Source organism: Phyllopteryx taeniolatus, chromosome 14 (assembly GCF_024500385.1).
Source record: "Phyllopteryx taeniolatus isolate TA_2022b chromosome 14, UOR_Ptae_1.2, whole genome shotgun sequence".
Taxonomy (NCBI): domain Eukaryota; kingdom Metazoa; phylum Chordata; class Actinopteri; order Syngnathiformes; family Syngnathidae; genus Phyllopteryx; species Phyllopteryx taeniolatus.
The window spans coordinates 19,886,360-19,908,198 of record NC_084515.1 but is presented as its reverse complement, the minus strand read 5'-3'; the positions used below and the strand labels follow the sequence as shown (position 1 = coordinate 19,908,198).

Sequence of the window (21,839 nt, the reverse complement as noted above, 5' to 3'; positions counted from 1 at the left end):
CGCATTGCCACTTTTGTATTTCCAAAGTTAGAAGCAATTGTTCGTCCATCAGACATTGGCTGACGACCAGTCCATTGCTACTCGGGCAGACAAAAGCTAAATCGATGTAAACAAAGAGATATAAAAAACTTTATTAGTCCAAAACATAATCATCACATTAAAAAAATCCAACTCACGAGCCTAATGAATAATTAATGAGCTGGTTCATGTGTTCCTCATGTTTGAGATGATTGGTCCAAACATGCATTTTTGCAGCTAGCCTAGCCTAGCATTAGCTTGCCGCGAAAGTCCACCGCGCCAGTCGCACTGGCTTGTGGGTAAAGATGGCAGCGGCGGGAGAGGTAGGAACACTTTGGACCGAAGAAGAAGTCTACAAAAAACCCAACTGAAATGCTCAGTAGTTGAGAAGGACGAGCAGGAGGCGGCGCTGCCGTTCAGTTGTTGCTCAGCATGTTCCTGATGTGTTTGGGCGTGGCCTCGTCGTTCAGGTGCTTAGTGGTGTACCTGCGGGGGTCAAAGTTCAGCATGTTGGCCGACGGCGAGCGAGCGGCAAGTCCTAAAGTCGGGAAGTGCGAAGTGTGACCTGAGCGCGTCCAGGAGACCTTCCACGCTGCTCGCCGGCTGCTCCCGGAGCACCCGAATGCACCCTTTCATCTGGAAACAACGGCAACACGATCACTGGCTCGGTCTTCGTCTTCTTCGTGTGCGCGTGAGGTCTTACGTCGATGTTGGAGGTCTTGACGAAGGCTCCCGCCGGGTGCACGTGGTCGTAGAGGATGATGACGCCCACCATCACGCGCAGACAAAACAGCAACGTCTCGTCACTGGTGAAACGACTTCTGTACTCCCTGCGCGCGCAGGCACACACAAGAGTATCGACTCAATTGGATGGACATTTTAAAGACGCGGTCACAGGGGCTGGTGACGCGTTGAGGGACTCACGGTGTTTCCAGCATGACTTTGCACACGCCGGCCATGGTGCTCAGACAGTCGGTGGTGTTCTCCACGGGGATCTCGGGATTCTGCGTGGCAAATGTCAGCGCCCCCACGGGACAACATTGGAATTACATGCACGCCATTGTATATGATTACGTCATATGCAAGTACTGGACAAATGTACTGCTGATGTCATATCGTTAGCCTAACAGCATCATTGCCAAAGTCATTTTTAAAAACAAAAACAGCAATGTGTTTGCTAAACTTTTTTGTTTCTTTACGTGTGCGCAGATTGTCGTGCTAATCCGCAAAGGTTAAATCCAGGCAACTGGACTCTCTTCTTGTTCCTTGAATTTGTTGTCGCTTTTCTTGTTCCCCGAAAACGTTCAGAAATGAGTTTGGCAAAAAATGCTACTAGGCGAACGATACGCAAGTGCGGTTGCGCTTGCGCTGACGTGACGTGCGTGGACGTGTACCGACATCAGAGACAAACTTGATGGTGGCGTCGCTGAGCGTCTTCAACATGGGCGTGGCACTAGCGTAGAACAGAGACATGCGATTGGCCAGCTCGTTGTTCACCTCCGTGTCCGCGTCACCCTGAAAGCCGACCGCACTTGAACATCTCGCAACAGCGACAACAAGGCACACTGCGTGCGTGCGTGCGTGCGTGCGTGCGTGCGCTTCTTACACACAAGTTGTTGATTCGCATGCGACTGATTGTGCGCCTGTAGTAACTGAAGTCATTCTGGATGGCTGGGATGGTCATCTGAAACATACGTGACGAGGATCGTGACGAGGAACATGAAGGGGAACATAATGGGGATCGTGACGAGGAAGTGACGGGGAACATGACGATGGATGTTACAAGGATCGTGACGAGGAACGTGATGGGGAACGTGACGGTGAACGTGTCGGTGAACGTGACAATGGACGTGACGGAACGTGACAGGGAACATGACGGTGAACGTTGATGAGGATCGTGACGGCGAACGTAATGGAAACATGACGGGGAACATGACGATAGACGTTACGGGGACGTTGACGAGGATCGTGACGAGGAATGTGGACGAGGAAAGTGACGAGGAATGTGACGGGAAACGTGACGGGAAACATGACGGGGAACGTGACGGGGAAAGTAACGTGGAACATGATGATGGACCTTACGAGAAACGTTGACGAGGATCGTGACGGGGAACATTGACGAGGATTGTAACGAGGAATGTGACGGGAAACGTGATGGGGAACGTAACGTGGAATGTGACGCGGAACGTGACGGTTTACGTTGACAAAGATTGTGACAGGGAACGTTGACGAGGATCGTGACGAGAAACGTGCCGAGAAACGTCATGTGGAACGTGATGGGGAACCTGACAGGGACCGTGACGAGGATCGTGACGCGGAACGTGATGATGAACGTGACATGAAACGTGGCAGGGAACGTGACATGAGATGACAGGGAACATTGACAAGGATTGTGATGGGGAACGTCGACGAGGATCATGACGAGGATCGTGACGAGGAACGTGACGAGGAACGTGACATGAAACGTGACGGGGAATGTGATGATGGATGTTATGAGGAACGTGACAGGGAATGTAATGATGGCCATTACGAGGAATGTGACAGGGAATATTGACGAGGATCGTGACGAGGAACGTCACGTGGAAAGTGACGGGGAACCTGACGGGGAATGTGATGGGAACGTTGACGAGGAACGTCACGTGGAACGTGAAAGGGAACCTGACGGGGAACGTGACGAGGAAGGTGACAATTCTTTGTCGTAGCCGAACGAAGGAGGAAGATGATCACCTTGAGCTCGTCGAAGCGCAGCGTGAAGTGCAGGATGAGCGCAAACTGCCTGGCGAGCGCCTGCTTGTTTTCCAGCTGCTGAGTGGGCGGAGCTTCGGGACTGGTGAAGATGTCCAGCAGACACCTCAGACTCACCTCTGATTGGATGTCACACATACAACACAGCAAATGAATGAATGAGTGAGGGAACGAATGAATGACAGAATGGATGCGTTTGAGAACTAATGTATGGGTGACTGAATGAATTGGGGCTTAGGAATGACTAAATGAATTGCTGAATTACTCTGTGACTGAGTGAATGAAAAAATGGATGGAGGGATGAATGGGTGAGTGAATGAATTGCAGACTAGATGAATTAGCAAATTAATAGGCAAGCACGTGAATGAGTGACAAAACGTGTGAGTCAGTGTGACTGAATGAATGAATGTGTCCATGACTGAGTAGTGAGTGAGTGAATGGATGGATGATTGACTTGATGAATTAGTGAATGGATGAATGACAGACTGGATGACTTTCTGAATGAATGGGCCAGCAAATGAATGAATGAGTGTGTAAATGAATGAACAGTATGATGACTAAATACATGGGTGGAATGATAAAAATGAGTGAGTGAACAAATTAATTGCGAGGTGAGTGAGTGAATAAACGATGAGTGAGTAGATGGACGGATGATAAATCACCGAATGAACAAACAAATGCGTTAATTAGCAAATGAGCGAGCGAGCGAGTTACCGAGCTTGTGGGAGAACTCGTAGAAGCGTTTGAGTTTGGCGACCAGAGGAAGGACGGCGGACCAGGCCCTCTCCTGAACGCCCTCCTCGCTCGGACTCTGGATGGCCTGTGCGCACGCGCACGCACGCACACACACGCGCACGCACGCCCAGTTGAGTAATACGCACGCACGCACGCTCGGCGTAGCGACGGCGGGCGCCTCACCAGTCGGATGTCCTCTCCGGCTCCCGCGTACGCCTGCAGCTCGTCCAGGATGACCCGAGCCTCCTTCAGCACCTCGTTCACCTTCTCCCAGACTTCCTTCTCCGACCACGACGCCTCCGCATCTGCACGCACGCACGCATCAGCCTGGATGTGTGTGTGCGTGTGTGTGTGCGTGTGCGTCTTACTCTCAAAGTCCAAGAAGAAGTTTCCGGCGTTGTTGTCAATGTCTCTGCTCAGCACTTTGATCAAGTTCCCCATTGTGGCACATACAAAACCTTCACAAAAAAACATTCAACAACATGAGCACACAGCCCACTTTTGATCACATTCGACTAATTATTCATGTTAATTTGCAATTGTCAGGAAATGTCATTTTGTAAAAGTTCTTACAAGTCCTTTTCATCAATATCCTAATAATGATCCAATTCTGACACGAATGACGTACGACCACGTGCGACCGTGTTGTGGAAATGTAAATTCAACCCCAAAAGCGAGCGGCAAATCATTTTGGATCGCGATGCCTGCCAGTCGTAATCGTCTGGCGCGTTTGTTCAGCACAGAGCTTTGCGGCTGAGGCGTCGGTGGTCGGCGTCCACGTCGAAGCGAGAGGAGTGGAAAGAGCGAGAGAGGAAGTGATGACGTTTGGGCTAAATTTACATGAGAGGAAGTGAAGCCGACTTTGACCGAAGCGAAACGACTTCCATTTCAAAGCCAATTTCCAGCAGCGCGTGTGATTCGGCGTCATCCGCCGCAAGTTTCGGAAAGTCAAAATACAAGTTGCAAGATTTGGATGCGACGATGAACACGCTTTCCGTGCGGCTCATCTTACGATTTGGCAAATTTGGCTTCGTCTCCAAAATGTTCAAACATTGAATTTGTTCAAATGAACAAATAATAAGAAAGATACTCTTGCGTGACAATATTTTGGTGACTTATTCATAGACAATTGAATGCAAAAGTCTTTTTTTTTTGTGTACTTTACGAGCAAAATACAATGTTACATTGGCCAATTGTCTGCATGTGTTTTGTTTTGATAGGTTTCTACATTTGAAAAAGAATTTCAATACAGACTTTGAAAAACTATCTCAGGTCAGGAGTTTGTCTGCGTCGAGGATCACTTTTCTGCAATATTATCATCTTCATACATAAATACTGTTTGTGCATTTGAATACCATTATTCGACTTGATATGTTACAGACAATGAAAACAATAATAATCAATGTAATGAATTCCAAATGTATCAAACTTACAGCACAGCCACAGCCACAGAATGCAAATGAGATGAGAGGAACGTCACCAATCTCACATGATCGAAAGTCTCCTCGATGTGAAGCATTTCTACTATTCTGGTTGTTTAGGATCATATTATGCCGGCGTTTTTTTTTCAAACTTTCCTCTTTTCGGTGGCCAACGTTGGCAGTCTGGTGACGTCACTGGGCTTGCTGAGATTTTGCCAGGACAGTCAAGCTGTTCCTAATATTGCGGGCACTGTGACGCTGTACCTAATGAAGTGGCCGCTGTTGTTTTTCGCTCTAACCGGAAGTGCTCGTCTGCCTCGATGTCGCCGACCGCCACTTTTTGTGACGACTCCACTCGGAACTTTGTCGTCGAGTCTCAAGTCTGAACCAGCACGACCCACCCGGACCCGCAAAGACCGAGACCCCGACGCCGCGGTGCTCACCTTCGCCGAGAAGCCGATCGATCAATGCCGGATCGATCGCGTCTGCGGGTCCAGGTGATCCGACATGCCGACTACCCGGAAGCGGGCCGCTCGGCGCTCCGTTAACTATAAAAGGAAACGTTTCCTGAGCAGGCAGCCAATCGGCGAACGCGAGGCGCCGAGGCGTCGACGCAACCACATCAAGGTAACGTGAATGCAGCACGACGAAAGGAACGCGAACGCAACACCACGGCAACGTCAGCGTAACATCATGGCCCCCAAAAAGCACAACAAAAGAAAATACTTCGAGTTCATCTTTTGTATTTTTTTTTTTCACCTAATTTGAATTTTCACCTCAGACACCACGTAAACGATGTTTAAAAGATCATTACAATAGTGACCAAAAAAAATAATATATATATATATATATATATATATATATATATATATATATATATATCACTAAATGTGCCTCCGTGGCTCTGCTGTCACCTGCTGGACTAAAAGAAAATTACAGCCTCCACTAGCGTGGACGTCCATTGCCATTTCCTTAGCCCGCCTCTCGCCCAAAGACAGCTGGGAAAGGCTCCAGCACGCCCGGAAAAGGGATGATGGAGGGCTACACCGCTTGGGCGCCCTCTCCGGGTCGGGGATGAGATCCTGCCCCAAGTGAAGGAGTTCAAGTATCTCGGGGTCTCGTTTACGAGTGAGGGAAGAACGGAACGGGAGATGGACAGGCGGATCGGTGCGGACTTTGTATCGGTCGCGGGCGTGCTGGCGCCTGTCCCAGCCATTCTCGGGCGAGAGGCCGGTACACCCTGAACCGGTCGCCAGCCAATCGCAGAGCACTTTCACGCCATCGGGCAATTTCGAGTCTTCAATAAACTTTGCGCGCATGTTTTGGGGATTGAACCCCGGTCCCTAGAACTGTGAGGCAGATGCGCTAACCGGTCGTCCACCGTGCCACCTAAAACAAACCCTTTCTCGAATAAATATTCCCTATCCAGCATTGTGGCCATGAATGCAGGGAACGAATGGAGGACAGAGGAGCCTCTTAAAGAAGAAGTTACACGTCTGTGAGAGCAAGAAATCGTGCTTGATTGGAGGCGAGCAAATACTTATTGTCCACCATCATTTGCTAATAAATTCTTTAAAAAATGTGTGACAATGTGGTTTTCTGGATTTTTTATTTCTCCTTTTGTCTCTCATAGACGAGGTACACCTACGATGAAAATGACAGGCCTCGCTCATCTTTCGAAGTGGGACAACTTGCACAATCGGTGGCTGACTAAATACTTTTTTGCCCCACTGTAGTAACACATGACGCTTTTATTTTGAAGTTGCTGCTCTCAGCACATTGGCGGAGAGGCGGCGTGTCACGGTGAGACGCGATTAACGATGGCTGTAGCGGCTGTCTTGACTTGGGGTCCTGTGGGTACATTCATGAGGAAAAAAGTGAACTTAAATGACTTGAGCAAATGGCTGCAATATAACAAAGAGTGGAAAATCGAAGGGGGTCTGAATACTTTCCGTAGCCACTGTAGTCCACTAGAGAGCGCGTGTGCACGTGCGGCCCAGCAGGAGGCCCAGCAGTTCAGTTCTACGTGGAAAAAGCCAAACGGGAGCAGAGACAGAAAACGATTGAGGCCGAAGGAGAAGGGAAGACGGCGAACGCCGCTGCGATCCCTCGTATCCGATTTGACGCGTTTGTGTTGGCGTGTGTCAGCCGGGCCTTGCGGTCACAAAGAATCCAGGATATTTGAAGCTCAGGAAGATTCGGCCGGCGCAGAACATTGCCGAGACGGTGACGCTGTTTTATTTGAGTCATCGATTCGCTGCATGCTTCCTTTGACTCTTTTTGATTGATTCGACATGTTGATTGGAGGCTACTTTTGACGATTTGATTCAACTCCCTTTTACGCTTTCGTTGACTAATTCAACTCTTTTCATTCTTTGCACACTACGTTTGACTCGTTGATTGATTCCTCCAAATAGATTGTCTGATTGGTTCTTTGAATTCTTATTGTTGAATCATTGATTTAACTTATTGATTGGATGCCGTTTGAGTATTTGGTTCAACTCACTGATTTTCTGTATATTGCTGTTTACTTTTGATTTCAATAATTCTTCAACTCATGACTAGTCTAAATGGAACTTACTCTATTTGAATAACTGATTCAACTCAGTGATTCTCTAGATTTCTTTATTATTGTAGTGGTTTATTGATTGTCTGTGACTATTTCAATAACTGATTCAACTCAATAGGTTCTCTGAACTTTTGATATTTATTTTCTGCATTGATTTTATGTGCACTATTTTTGACGATTAGATTGATTTAGGTCAGCTTTGACTTGATTTAATGCAATAATTTAAACAATTGATTGGATGCTACTTTTGACTATTTGATTCAAACTACTAATTAACTGCACATTGCTTTTGACTCTAATTCGTTGATTCAACTCAATTGATTTCCTCCGTGGTCCTTGACTTTCCATGAGTCGAGTGTATACAAAAAAATATGAGCATGTGAAAATGCAAATTGCTGTTGTCTTTTGTAACAGTGTGGCTTGTCCACCAGTTGGCGCCAAAGAAGCAGAAGAAGAAGAAGACCCTAACCTTTATTGTCATGAACATGCACGCATGCACACGAAATTCGGTCTCTGCATTTAACCCATCACAGTGAACACGTAAACATGTTAGTGGAACACACTGGAGCAGGGGGCAGCAGAAACATGAACATTTTTTTTTTCAGCGAGCAGCTGCTAGAAACCGATTTTTCTCATTTGTATTTTGTCTCTGCGTATGAAAAATGAAATGAACGTATTGTGAGCTCAGGATGACGTCGACCTGCGTAACCTGCAGGTGGCGCAGTCTAACAACTAAGTGTACCTGAGTGCCGAGAGTTTGGTGCTCAAACTGCAGGACGGCGGCGGCTTCGAATGAGTCGCACATGAGGAGAGAAAACAAACAAAACAAAACAAAATATAAATATATATATATTAATTTGATAAAAATGAAAGGGAAAAGTTTTTGTTTGTCTTCCAGGTTGTTGCAGAAGTAAAATATGTCAACTTCCTGCCGTCCTCAACTGATGGCGACATCAGGGTCTCATCTAGTCGAACACGTGACTGGGGTCTTTTCACTTTTTTTTCCTGTATTTTTTTGTCTTTTTTTTCTTAAGTGTGTTTAAAAGTGTCTTCTGGATCAAGTGAAAGAAGAAAAAACTCATCCACATACTTATCGAATATTGATCAGTAAGTGGTATGTTACTAATGGCGTCAACATGGCCGCTCACGTGTGCCTTTATGGTCATACAGCAAGGTAAAGAAGATGTCAGAGAAATCTAAACACCCAAAGCACTTGGTCGCAATGGAAAAAAGTAATGAAAAAATACTTGTACTAAATGGAACGTGGCCGCAAAGTCAGGCTAGCGCCTTTTGCTATACGCGTTTATACTTTAACCACTTTCCAAAGTCAAAGGGACCAAAACTTTACATTTTGTAAAGTTGCTGACATCCTGGTAGCGTGACGCTAACGTCATGTTTCCAGCAACGTGTCTGAAATAAACTTTGACTGCAACTTCCTTCCTTCTCGCTCCACACGTGCACACACACGAGCATCACATTGATAGTTTTCATGCTAACAGTTAGCATATTTGACTTTGTTTTTTAACAATCTTTATTGAAAAAATGACAAAAAAGAAAACTAAACAGGCAAAATAGTCAGTCATATACATGAGATAATCATAATATTAATGATACAAAAGAGGAGCCAAATCAAATGAAAAGCACTCATGTATTGTCTGGATTCATTCAGGTTTTGATTTGTGGATATGAAATTAGCAAGAATTGTTATTACATTTATATCTACAACTTTTGTTGCTCTCATTATCGAAGAAACCAAAAAAACATTTCCCAGTGAAGAGTGACGTCACAGTCAGTTCTCCCATCTTTCCGGTGCTTGTTTGACTTTGGGAGCTGTCCTGCTTTGGCTCCTCGCCGCCACCAGAGGGTGCTGTTGCAAACTGCTGCTACATTTTCATTCGTGTTTAATAAGAGAACCATACCTTGTACGGTGTGTGTGTAGAAAACTGTATATATGTATATAAATGTGTTTTATTTTTAAACATGTATTTGAAACGAAAATTACATGATTCTTTTTCCTCCCTTTTTTGAGCCGTCAATCATTTGTTGTTGTTTTGATGTAAACGTGTCACGTGACCTCTGTTTCCCTCCAAACAAAAGGAAGATGGCGGCTGAGTTATTTACAGCCGTTGCAACGGGCGGGGGGCGGGGAGAAGATGAAGGACATGATTGGCTGTCACCGGCCGCCCCCTCCCACCTCACTGCCAGCCAATCGGGAGCCTTGCTACTATTTCAACGACCGGAGGGAACAGAAGTGTTTGTGTTTGCGTGTGTGTGCGTGTTGTCGCTCATGCTCGCGCCGCCATTGTTTCTCTCTTTATAATCCCACTTCATGCTGGGAGGGGCGCGTTTTATCGGTCGCCCCCTCCATCGTATAGCCCCCAGACCCCCCGTCCTTTGAAATCCTTTCCATGTTGTCACCTAGTGGCAGTTTGCAAAACTGCAACTCCTAACATACATTATACGCGAATATAACATGTTACACGTAATATTTCACACGGAATATGTATGTTACGCACTGTAGTGTAATATATTAGTTATTAATAGTGTGTATGTTCCACATGTCCTTTGCTGTTTTATATGTTACATAGCATACGTATGACGAGTACATTAAATGTATGCTATGATGTTACATGTTACTTGTGCTTGGAAAACAAAAATGTACACATGAATATAACATCTACGTACAAATGTTAGATAATTCACGTTTTACACTAATGTAATATTATACAAGTTATTATAATGTGTAACGTATTACATGAGTGAAATATGACATTCTTACATGTAACATATGTTACACACTAACGCAATATTATATGAGTTATTATGAGTTACTATTATAGTGTGTAACATTACGTGTTCTATATTACACGTGTAACTTCATTCCCTTGGGCTTGTCCCTTTTGGGGTCGCCACAGCGCGTCCTCCTTTTCCCATGAGAGCCTCTCTCTCTCCTGCATCCTCCTCTCCAACACCAACTGCCCTCATGTCTTCCCTCACGACATCCATCAACCTTCTCTTTGGTCTTCCTCTCGCTCTCTTGCCTGGCAGCTCCATCCTCGTCGCGCTTCTACCAATATCCTCACTATTTCTCCTCTGGACGTGTCCAAACCATCCAAGTCCGCTCTCCCTAACTTTGTCTCCAAAACATCGAACCTCGGCCGTCCCTCCGATGAGCTCGTTTCTAATTTGATCCAACCTGGTCACTCCGAGAGCGAACCTCAACATCTTCATTTCCGCCACCTCATCTGTCAGCCTATCCATCACCACTGCAAACAGGAAGGGGCTCAGGGCTGATCCCTGATGCACCTGAAATAGGTCTGGCACACCTCACCGCTGTTCTGCTGCCCTCGTACATGTCCTGTATTATTCTAACATACTTCTCTGCCACTCCAGACATGCAACATTTGTCTAACTTCGTTTTCCGTGTGTAGTATGTAACATGTCACGCCAAAGTTCATGTGCAGCATACGCATTGTGACATGTACGTGTAACAGTAGCATCTATGTGTAACATACCTAATGCACGTGCATGTGCTGTGTATCTATACAGTCGGTGGTGTGTAACATCTACGTAACAGCGATACATGTGTGTAACAGTGTTATTTGTAGCTGATATGTAACATGTAAGATACACATAACGCAGATGTGTAACAGCCTGATTGACGTGTAACGTGTCACCTGTGTGTAACATGCATGCTATATGTGTCACATAACTGTAACATAGCAACACACGTATGATACATGATGTGAGTACACGTGTAACCGAATGTGTAACAGGCACGTAGTATGTGACGTACGTCATCCGTAACAGACCGGGCGGGGCGTGTATGTGTTGCGTGTGTTTTGCTCGTGTGTCCTTTTCGTGCCCTTCCTGGGCCCGTGCTGCAGCTCCATAGGCCCCGCCCCCTCTCGTGGCCCCGCCCCCGCTTCCTGCCGCAGCATTGACCTCTTTTTGCTTTTTTTATTTGTTTCATTCCACGTCATCACACCTTTGATCCCTCTCGAGCCACCGAGCCCCCCCCCCCCCCGTGCCCCGCCCCGCCCCCTCCCAAACAGCCCCTCCCTCACGTGGAAACAAGGCCAGATGAGCAGCGTTCATCTGTGACGTCACCCTGCGGGAGGGTGGGGGGTTGGGAGCGGCAGTGCCTTAAGGCGACCCGAAGAGGGAGACAAACACTTGTTTCTTTTTCTTATTACCGATCATTAACATTTCAGATTTGTATTTACGGCCCACAAAGTCACCCGAAATCACTTTAGTTTCTCGGGGAAACTAATGATCAAATAAATATGAATCTGAATGATCGTCGTAACGCGAGCTGCGTGTGCGTGTGCCCCCTTTATCATTCTGCTGGGACTTGGGGAAAGAAATCATGCGTATTTGTTTTGATTTTTACTTTGTTCATTTTTCCGTTGCTATAGATATGGTGCAAATAGATTTTCATTTGAAAGTAAGCTTCAATCACGCATCAATTTCCAGAGTTCAAAGGTTTTTGTTAGGCGCGCAAATTAAATGTCGCTCTCTCCGGAAGTTCATTCATTTCATAAATGCAACACACTGCCTTTTTTTTAGACATGCGCGTAACAAACAACAACAAAAAGGTGTATGCAACGCCACGCTCGTTTCGAGGCTCTCTGAATATTGAAGTTGGCGACCGCTGAAGTCCGGAACGTAATTTGGGTCCAAGTCGCTTTTGAGTGCTGAAGAACTCGACTGAAATGTTGCACAAGCCCAATTCCGATGAAGTCGGAATAAACGGAAGCGATTTCCAAAATCATATGGCGTTCGATCTATATTTCCTTGAATGCGCCGCAAAGACGAGATATCGCATGTGCAAACTGATCAACTTGATTGCTTTTTTGCTAATAATCATTAACTTCGAATTCGATGGGTGCAACGCGTTCCAAAAAAGCTGCGCTTGCAGAATGTGACACTTGGAAAAATTCGAAATGGCCCACTAAGCCACGCCCACTCGGACCTGGTGACTCCGTTGGGTTGAGCCGCGCTTGACGTCAACTCGCTACTTTTGAGTCCTTACTATTATTATCATCAATATTATTCATATCATATTTACTTCCTTACCAATAATGCCGTGTAACCTTCGGAGTAAAAAAAATGGCCTTTAAGACCCACAAGGAGCAACGGAACTACAAGCTCGGTGTGCAACTTCATTCACGTGTCTTTTGGAGTGCGACGCCACCACCTCGGCACGCCCACCCTTTGGACAGTCGCGCCCGTTGCGCTCGCCGGCGCCTCTCGAGCGTCGGTGGGCGGCCATTTTCAGAAGTCTCCGGAGATGTCGGATCGGATCGGAGTCCGGGCTCCGCTCGAGGACGTTCGCGGTCGTCCCGAAGCCGCTCCTTCGTTGTCTCGGTCGTGCGTTTAGGGTCGTCGTCCTGTCGGAAGGTAAACCTTAGGCCCGGTCTGAGGTCCCGAGCGCTCCGGAGCAGGTTTTCATCCGCGATGTCTCTGTACGTCGCTGCGTTCATCTTTCCCTCAACCCCGACGAGTCTCCCAGACGCCTGGCCTTCAGAGAATCTTCTCTCTCACGGTCTGAGAGTCCTTCAGGTGCGGGCCGCCACGCGCCTTCCGTCCGGCCGCTCTGCCGTACAGGCCCGATTGGCGGAGTGCCGCAGTGACGCTTGTCCTTCCGCAAGGTTCTCCTCTCTCCACGGAGGACCGTCGGTTTCTCGGTCACCTCCCTCACTAAGGCCCCCCCGCCCCCCCTCCCGATTGCTCAGTTTAGACGGGTTCGGAACTCGTTGAGTTTACGGACGACGGCGGACGACGGTGGCCGCTGCGCTCATTGGAACCTTCCAAGCGGCAGACATTTTTCTGTACCCTTCCCCAGAGACAACCCTTGTCTCGGAAGTCTACGGACAATTCCTTTGACTTCGTGCTCGGTGTGCGCTGTCACCCGTGGGACCTTATACATTCCAAATCCCGTGCATGCAACTGAATTTCCCGCAGGTGGACTCCAATGAAGCTGGAGAAACCTCTCAAGGAGGATCAGTGGAAACATCATGCGCCGAACCTTCATTTTGAGCTTCGTGGCAAATATGTGATTTCTTAGTTGTTGTTCTTTCAAATAAATGACTGGAAATGTCCCCAAATAAATGCTCACATGGTGATTATGGGGTGTCGTATGTAGAAGAACAAAGGAATTGATTCCATTTTGGAAGGAGCCTGTAACATAAAAAAGGGAATACTGTGCGGGTGCGCTGTACGTGTTGGAGCCATACGTGCGTCTATTAGTGTATGTACTGTACGTGCGCATGTGTACCTGTTGTTGTGTGTGTGTGTGTGTGTGTCTATTGTGGGAGTACGTGTGTGCATGTACTGTATGTGTTGTACAAGTATATGTGACTGTGTGTGTTTGTATTATGTGTGTTGTATATGTGATCGTGTATTAGTTGCATACGTGTGCGAGCGTGCGTTGTATGTTTGTGTTGTGTGCGTCTCTGCTGTCATATGAGTGTGTATGTGTGTTGTATATGGAGGAAGTGGTGATGATGATGATGATGATGATGATGATGATGGTTGCGCACGTGCACTTGTCCCGTCACAACTTCCTCATTCAACACAAAGTTTACAATTTGAGTTTTGTGCGACCTCGGGAATGTCAAGAAGTCTCTTTGCAATTATAATTCATAATAATAATTACAATTAGTCTTGTGTGTTAGTTTGGGAGGAGAAAAGATCAAACCTCTTCTATTGGAAAATTCCTCGCTCTCTCTCACACACACACACACACACACACACACACACACACACACACACGATACTACTACAAAGTGTAGTAAAAACAAAAGACAAGACGGGGACAAAAAATGTTGAAATATGTAAAAAATGTCACACAACATAAACCATGCCACACACACACATGCCTGCAGTGTTTGCTCGTAGAGTGTGTGTGCGTGCGTGCGTGTGTGTGAGAGAGAGAGAGAGAGAGTTTCTATAAATAGAATTTGGTAAAGCGGGGTTCCTCCCTGCTGGAAGTTGGAAAGTTTCTCTTTCTACCTTACAAGGAATTGTGAGGGAGGAGGAGGCGGCCCACAAACACACAAACGTCCACACGCCCTTGTCTTAGCAATGCTTGGGCAACGTGCTAACAAATGTTAACAATGCTAACACAAAGATTTTTCCACTCTCAAAAGATGGTCCGCTACAGACGCTAAACCTAAAAATGAAAAATCGGCCACTCGACAGTTTGCGTGCGCCGTGCGCCGAGAACCTCGACACATAAAGATTCCGTTGCACCGCCGATCTCACGAGACCGAAGACGAAGAAACACTTCCGGATAGGCGCCGAGCTTTCCCGAACGTTCCCGAAGATTGCCGGAGCCGAGAGCCGACGTCCTCAAAACACGACTTGGTTTGGAAATTGTTTCTTGCCGTCGGGTGAGACGCGTTTGTTTTCATTTAGGGCCGCTTCCGTGTTCGTCGGTCTCGGGCGCTTCTTTGATCGGCCACGTCGCGTTCCACGTCACAATTCTCGACGTCGGTGTTCCCCACGCACACGAAAACTTTCGGTCGTACATACTGAACACGTTCATTGTTTAAGATTGACCCGTTTCGGACCCTAAAATTGGGACAAACCCACTCTCGACGCGCCTCAGACCGAAGAACAATCTTATCGGTTCATCTTATAAGACTTCCGATTGTCTGGCGTTTGACACGCGAGGTCGGGAAGGGGCAAAATCAGCAACGTCTCTCTGCTGGCCCGGGAACGCCTCGGGATCCCCTGGAAGAGTAGAGCGAAGCGGTCGGGGAGAGGGAAGCACCTCAGGATAAGTGATCCAAGAATGGGTTCATGGGAGAACGCCAAGGAGGAAGCCGTTGCTGGTCAAAAAATAAACATTGCTGCACGTTTGAAGTTTGCTAAAAAGCACTTGGACGTTCCACTGCGCTACTGGCAAAATATTTGGGGAACAGATGAAACCAAAGTTGAATTGTTTTGGAGGAACACACAACAACACCGTGTGTGGACGGAAAATGGCACGGCACACCAACAGCAAAACCTGATCCCAACTGTGAAGCATGGTGGAGGGAGCGTCAAGGTACGGGTGTGCTTGGTCGCCTCAGGGCCTGGACGGCTTGCCATCGTCAGTGGGAAAATGAATTGACAGGTTTCATCATGAAGATGTTTTGCAGAAGACCTTGAGGCCATCTTTCCAACACGTGAAGCTTAGAAGAGGGTGGGTGCTGAAACGGGACAAGGATCCAAAACACAGAAGCAAATCAACAACAGAAGAAGAAAATACGGGCTCTGACCTCAACCCCGTCGAGATGCCGTGGCTTGACCTCAAGAGAACCATTCACGGCAGACAACCCTGCAGGAATCGTGCGGAACTGCAACACGTTTGTCAAGAGGAGCGGTCCGAATTTCTTTTCTGATGTGCAACTCTGGGAAACCTTTGCTTGAGGTTATTGCTCAACCAGTTATTAAATTCAAATCAAGGGTTCACTTACTTTTCCCTCCATGTCCTGTGAATGTTTACATGTTATGCTCTATAAAAATACCCCCCCCCCCAAAAAAAATAAATGAACAATTGTTTGTGTGGTATTAGTTTAAGCAGACTGTTTATTCTGATTTGGATGATCGGACCACAGTTGATGACCAATTTATATCGAAATGTGCAAGCTTGCAAGAAATTCCAAAAGGTTCAGATACTTTTTCCTCCTACTGGATTCGAAGTCGGAGAAAGATCTTCACAGGTTGGCCCGACTGAGATAAAGAAGGGGGTTAAGATCTTCGCCGGCCACCGCTTCGAGTCGCCAACCGGCCGAACAACCGATGACGTCAGCTTCGAGTGTGGCCGGAGCTCGACAGGATGCGCCAACGTAGCCTCCGCCCGCAACGGCCGCGGTGTTCCGAGCCGCGATGGGATAAATGCGTGGTCGTGACAATAAAGAGGATTCTTCTTCTTCGTGAGCTTACGTTGGAATCCCCACGGACCACGGACGATGAGGACGGAGCGTGCTGCGACGGCTCACGTTTTCCCTCGCTAATTTCGTGAACTTGATCAATGCCCCGACATAACTGTGCCATATTTATTCCATCTGAAGTATTTTAACAACCGACCGAGTGCTCGTTCATTGTTCTACTTTGAATTTGTTTTTGGGCGACCATCTGCACGGAAACTCTTTGGCTCTTTTTTACTTCTCTTTTTTGTTGTAGACCCGGGCCCTCGGCTTTCTTATCGTTACTTTAAGTTCATCATGATTCTATGTCGCGTGTTCCTGCGTTTCCAATGATAGCAGCCTTTTGAAATGGGATAAAGATGAAGAAAGTTCAACAAGTTGGAAACTCCGGTTTAACAAAAAAGGTCCCCTAAAATCTCAAGTCATAAAATTGGCGTATTTTCGCTGGCTTTAAAGAGTCATAAATGTGTTGCTATTTGTCAGAAGAACATGCTATCGATATCACTGCAATCATCTGGGATGAAGTCAATCCGATCAATGAATCTTTGCAAGCGGAGGTAAAAAGAGTCGATCCGCTCCAGTTCGCTGCTGGAAGTCCAGTCAGCGTTTTCTTCTTTGCCTTTGGCCGCCCTTTCGTGACGCCTGCGTGCGCGTGCGCGTGCTCGCCTCGTGTGAGGGAGGGCCGAACAAAAGCTGCAGTGTCTTTGTGTGTCACGTGCACACGCGTACACAATCGTACGAAGTTGATTGACTTTTCATTTCCATAAGTCAACACGGAAAACTCGTGCGTGTGTGTTGAGGGGGAGTGGTCATATACAAATACATGCATTTCATCCAATTATTGGGTTGATGCTAATTTTAGGGTACTCTGGTGTTATATTTTGCCTAATAAAATAGTTGTACTTTATTGTGAATGCCAAACAATCGACCAGGAAGAGACGTGCGTGAGTGTGTCTCCATCCAGTGGCTGCACATTGTATTACACCGTGTATGAAATAACTTTCCGAATCATTTCATTGATTACTAAAAAAAAAAGGTGAAATATTCAGTCATGAATATTGAATATGAAGCAGTCTCACATGAGCGCAAACGTGTACTACAAACGCACATACATAAATGTAATAAAAAATAAAAGAGATAATGTTCACGAAATACAGTTTCTATATGAAATATTGTTACAACAATAAACATTTGATTTTTAATTGTCATTCAATTCTGTACATGTAGTAACATGTTTGTGCTGACGCACTTGTTGCGTGCGACCACCAGGGGGCAGCAAACAACACTGCCGCGCGGGTAACGAAGGAGGTCGATGAACATGTAATTGCGACAAGCAGCCAGCAAGTGGAGCCAAAGTGTGCAATGTCAACATCATTTCGTCTTCTATTCCAACCACGCATAGTCAACAAATAGAATATACAGTCCAGTAGTTTCAGTCTGCCACGGTTTCTAATTACTTGCCAAGGTATGCGTGCGTGTCTGCTTTCGATAGCGATCACGATCACGAGTAATATCGGATGAGACGATTGCGGTCCGAGGCCCTCCGCAGCCGTGCGCTGCGAATATTTGGAATAGCGTCAATGAAATGGTGTGAACAATTCTCAGATGTCCTGAGCTGGATCAAGTCCTTCAAACCTTCTTATTATGTAACAAGTTAACGAGCCCAACACTTTCACTGTCATTGATAAATAATCTGATGAGAGTTTCCATTTTGGACTGTATTAACTCAGCAAAAAATCCAGTTTATCCAAATACTCGATCGTTCGATCGACTTTTCATGAGAATCCTCGGGTACTAACATATTCTATATATTAATATCAACTCCCCCGTTGTATGTGTCAAAATATATTATCTGCGGAAACAAAATAAACTCATGATGTGTTTGAGAAAATGATGTTGAGTGAATATTTGCTGCATTTTGCCCCCAAATGCGCTTCCGAAAGGCCAAAAGTGAGCAAAGCTAGCGTGCGCTTCAGCCGCGAGTGGTCTCTTATTTCCCCGATATCTCTCGCCTTCATTTCAACTTGACAGACTCGTTGCCTTCTTCTCGCTGACTCTCTGTTCAACGCCGCCTCCTTCCTCCGAGGCCTCCCGCGGAATTCCTGCCTGTTCCCGATCCGCGCTTCGAGGCCAAGATCTCCACCTGGTTCCTTCGACGCCTCCCACCGAGCTCCTTCAATAGCTCGCCTTTGCTCCAGGACCTCTTCCTTGTTCCTTCTTGTCCTGAAGATCTCCTGCGTGTTGCTTCGGCACCTCCCTTTCCTTCCGGGACCTCTTCGTCACTCCTTCTTGTCCCAAAGCTCCCCCGCTTCCTACTCCAAGATGTCCCTTCTATTCCTCTGACGCCTCCGCTTTCAAGACCTCCACCTAGTTCCTTCTTGTCCTTTACTTTCCCACTCTGACACCTCCTCCTCATTCCTTCAACATCTCCCTTTTCTTTCAGTGTTCCTTAGACCTTCTCCTTGTTCCCTGTTGCCTTGAACATCTCCTTTAACTCCGAGACTTTCTCCTTGTCCCCCCCTTGCCCCAACACCTCCCCCTCATTCCTTCCCTAACAGCTCCTTCCTTCCTAAAGACCTTTTTCCTTGTTTCTTCAATACTTCCCTTTCCCTCGGGAACATCTTGATTGTTGCCTCTTGTCCTTAGCATCCCCTCCTTTCCATTGCAACACTTTCTGCCGCTTTCTTCTTGTCCTCAACATCTCCTTGCCATTCCAACACCTCCTCCTCGTTACGAGCGACCCTCAACATCTCCTCCTTCCTAAGGCCCGCAACACACGGAGTCAATTGATCTGTTTTTGTGCCGATTCTTCCCCTTCCCGACCGAGCGCGTCAAACGCCAGACAATCGGAAGTCTTAGAACATGATTCTATAAATTTGTCTTTAGCTCTTATGTGCGTTAAGAGTCGATTTGTCCCGATTTCAAGGTCCGAAACAGGTCGGGGCCGACAATCTTAAATAATGAACGTGCTCGATTGCGACGTGGAACGAGATGTAGCCGATCAAAGAGGCGCCCGAGACTGACGAACTCGGTCAAAAAGGAAAACGAAAAAGTCTTCCCGATGTGGCTTTTTGCATAAAAGCGGCTTCGTCGTTTTTTGAGGACATCGCCATTTTCACGTCGGCACGTTTCCCGAAGTGTTTCGATTTCGTGAGACCCCGGTATATGCGTGGGGTCGAAAATCTTTCAAGAGTGGGAAAATCTGTGTGTGTACCAGGCCTAAACCAGCGCCAGCTTTTTCCCTCAGGGCCGCTTCATTGTCAACAACAGCTTCCCCAGAACTTCTCTGCGTTCTTTCTTGTCCTGAACATCACCTCCTTGTTCCTTCAACACCTCCTTCTTCTTCATTGTGGCTTTCATCTCATCCTTTCTTCTCCAAGAAGAAGTTGAAGGGCCAAGGAAGAGGTGGCTGTTCCTTCCAGACCTTTTGTTAAAGAGCGTCGTCGTTCGTGACACTCATTCCTCTCTGGAGTCTTCCGCCCCCGAGGTGTCCCGCGAGACCTCCTCCTCGATCCTTGTGCTCCCTGAAACGGATTCCTTCGTCATCGTCGTTCCTCCAGTCGAGTTTTTACACGTTCACGACATTTGACAATCTACTCAACATCCAAAATTCTCAACGTTTTTCTTAGAAGTGGAACGCGCGCTGAGTGCGTGCTTGCGGTGCCCTGTTAGCATGGTTAGCATGAGAAGAGCGCGCATGACAATGGCAGCGAGGAGGCGTCTTCTTTTCGAGGGCCCCCTGGGGGGGGGGGGCCTGCGGGCGGGGGAGGGGCTCAGTCACTTCCCTCAGGTACTTTTGCGGCCCGCACGCGCGCCATCAATACGAGCCAAGTACAGAAATGTGACAAATACTCTTCAATACAGTCAACTTCGATTGAGCTTGATGACAGACGTACGTTGTGTATTATTGTTCCCAATACCAAATCACGTCCCTGCTGTTTATTCGTACCGCAATGCTGAATATTCAGAAAATCCAGCGAATTGGATTTCTTTTGGACATGTGCCATTTCGCGGGGTGGGCAAACAAAAGAAGATACAATGTCTTTTTACTTTTCAAATGATAACTTTCTTGCAATAGAGACAGTAAATATTTGTTCTCGTACCGCAATACGTTCAATTTACGATCCAAATATTACATCTTTAACGCCGCAATTTAATTTTTGACTCAAAGAATTCAGAAATATTATTATTGAAGTCGGCGGCACGGTGGGCGACTGCCCAAACAGGTCTGCCTTTCACTTTAGTGAACAGACAATCTGCGTCCCACCTGTCTCGGAAGTGAACGGTTTTCCATCTATCGTTCGGCCATTTGGCCCGCGGGCCTGAGTTTGACATTTAAGTATGAGAGCATAATAATTCAAGTGTATCCTTTTTCATAACGATTCACTTTTCATTCTAATTCTAAGAATAATCAACATTGACAGTTCCCAAAAATTGCACGTCTACAAATATTACAATTTGGCACAGAGGTATAAACAGTCATGAATGCCTGAACAGGAAATATAGCGCCAATCAAGTTTCCAGTTGGTTAAGAAAAATTGCCAAGTAGCAACGTTAATGACAACACAACACGTAGATGAAAGCAACCTGTTTTGATTCAAGATGTGTTCCACTTTTGAAAAGTGTGCAGCCTTTCTTTAAATGCTGCTTTGTCAACATGTTCAATATGTATATATATTTCTTCCATATTTATTTATCCTCTACGTTTTATACAATAAAAAGTGATGACAAGATGTGTGGGCAGAAAAAAAGAAGTGCCTCCGTGAAACGTTTTTATTTTAATTTTTTGGGTTATTTTGTTGTCCCTCCGCCAGAGTTGCGATCCAGTTGCCACAATTTACGACGCGCCGAAGCCGTAAATGACGGACGGCAGCGGCAGCCAATCGGCGCTCGCCCGTGGGCCGACGTGCCTCGGCGTCACTCGGTCGACCAATGGGAGGCGCCGTGAGCGTCCGAATGTGTATGTGGGCCGTTTGCTAGCAGAGCAGTGCGCAGCACTGAGTGAATGCACGACATTGACGGCAAGCCCCATCCCCCCAAACAGCGGCGCCCGCCTGCATAATGGCGGCCGCGTTTCTGCCATTTTGTCCTTCTCATGTTGGCCTTGTAAAAGCCATGTGTACAAAAGTCGGTAAGGACAATTCCATGTTTCATAAGAATGCGTCAGATCACGAGCACACCACTTGTCTGTTTTTGGCACTTGTCTCGTCGCATGTGTTATGTCGCACAGTTTCCTCCTTGTCCACTTTTTTTGTCTTCCAACGAAAAGAGGCCACACACTCGCTCGCCTTGTTCACTCTCACCGTGTGTCGTTCTTTAAGTTTGACTCACTCAAACGGAGTCGCCCTTGGCGTCCGTCGAACGTTCTTGTTGGGTGGAAAAAGACGGAAGTGCGTATGATAGGAAGAAGTTGAAGAAGTGCGCCATTCG

At 46.8% G+C, this 21,839-nt stretch overlaps 1 protein-coding gene across 3 annotated transcripts; it reads right to left on the bottom strand.

Moving 5' to 3' along the window:
* Positions 1-107: 107 nt before the first annotated feature.
* LOC133489556 (CYFIP-related Rac1 interactor B-like) lies at positions 108-5,515 on the bottom strand. 3 transcript variants are annotated; one of them, XM_061798767.1, is made up of 11 exons: positions 5,363-5,515; positions 3,867-3,956; positions 3,682-3,803; positions 3,478-3,583; positions 2,746-2,882; positions 1,625-1,702; positions 1,417-1,533; positions 943-1,022; positions 722-848; positions 584-654; positions 108-504 (listed from the first exon to the last, which is right to left on the bottom strand). In XM_061798767.1, the coding sequence occupies exons 2-11, from the start codon at positions 3,937-3,939 to the stop codon at positions 435-437; spliced, it is 981 nt and encodes a 326-aa protein (XP_061654751.1). In that variant the 5' UTR covers positions 3,940-3,956; positions 5,363-5,515; the 3' UTR covers positions 108-434. The 3 variants fall into 3 exon arrangements, with proteins under 3 accessions (XP_061654751.1, XP_061654750.1, XP_061654749.1); XM_061798766.1 differs by lacking the exon at positions 5,363-5,515 and adding an exon at positions 4,932-5,166; XM_061798765.1 differs by lacking the exon at positions 5,363-5,515 and adding an exon at positions 4,072-4,219.
* Positions 5,516-21,839: the final 16,324 nt, after the last annotated feature.

What these genes read in the sequence shown, in the direction of transcription:
- LOC133489556 (XM_061798765.1), bottom strand. An exon ending in CTTCTTCTTGGACTTTGAGA is followed by an intron (nt 3,804 to 3,866) that starts GTAAGACGCACA and finishes GCGTGCGTGCAG; the next exon opens with ATGCGGAGGCGTCGTGGTCG. An exon ending in AAAGTCATGCTGGAAACACC is followed by an intron (nt 849 to 942) that starts GTGAGTCCCTCA and finishes CTGCGCGCGCAG; the next exon opens with GGAGTACAGAAGTCGTTTCA.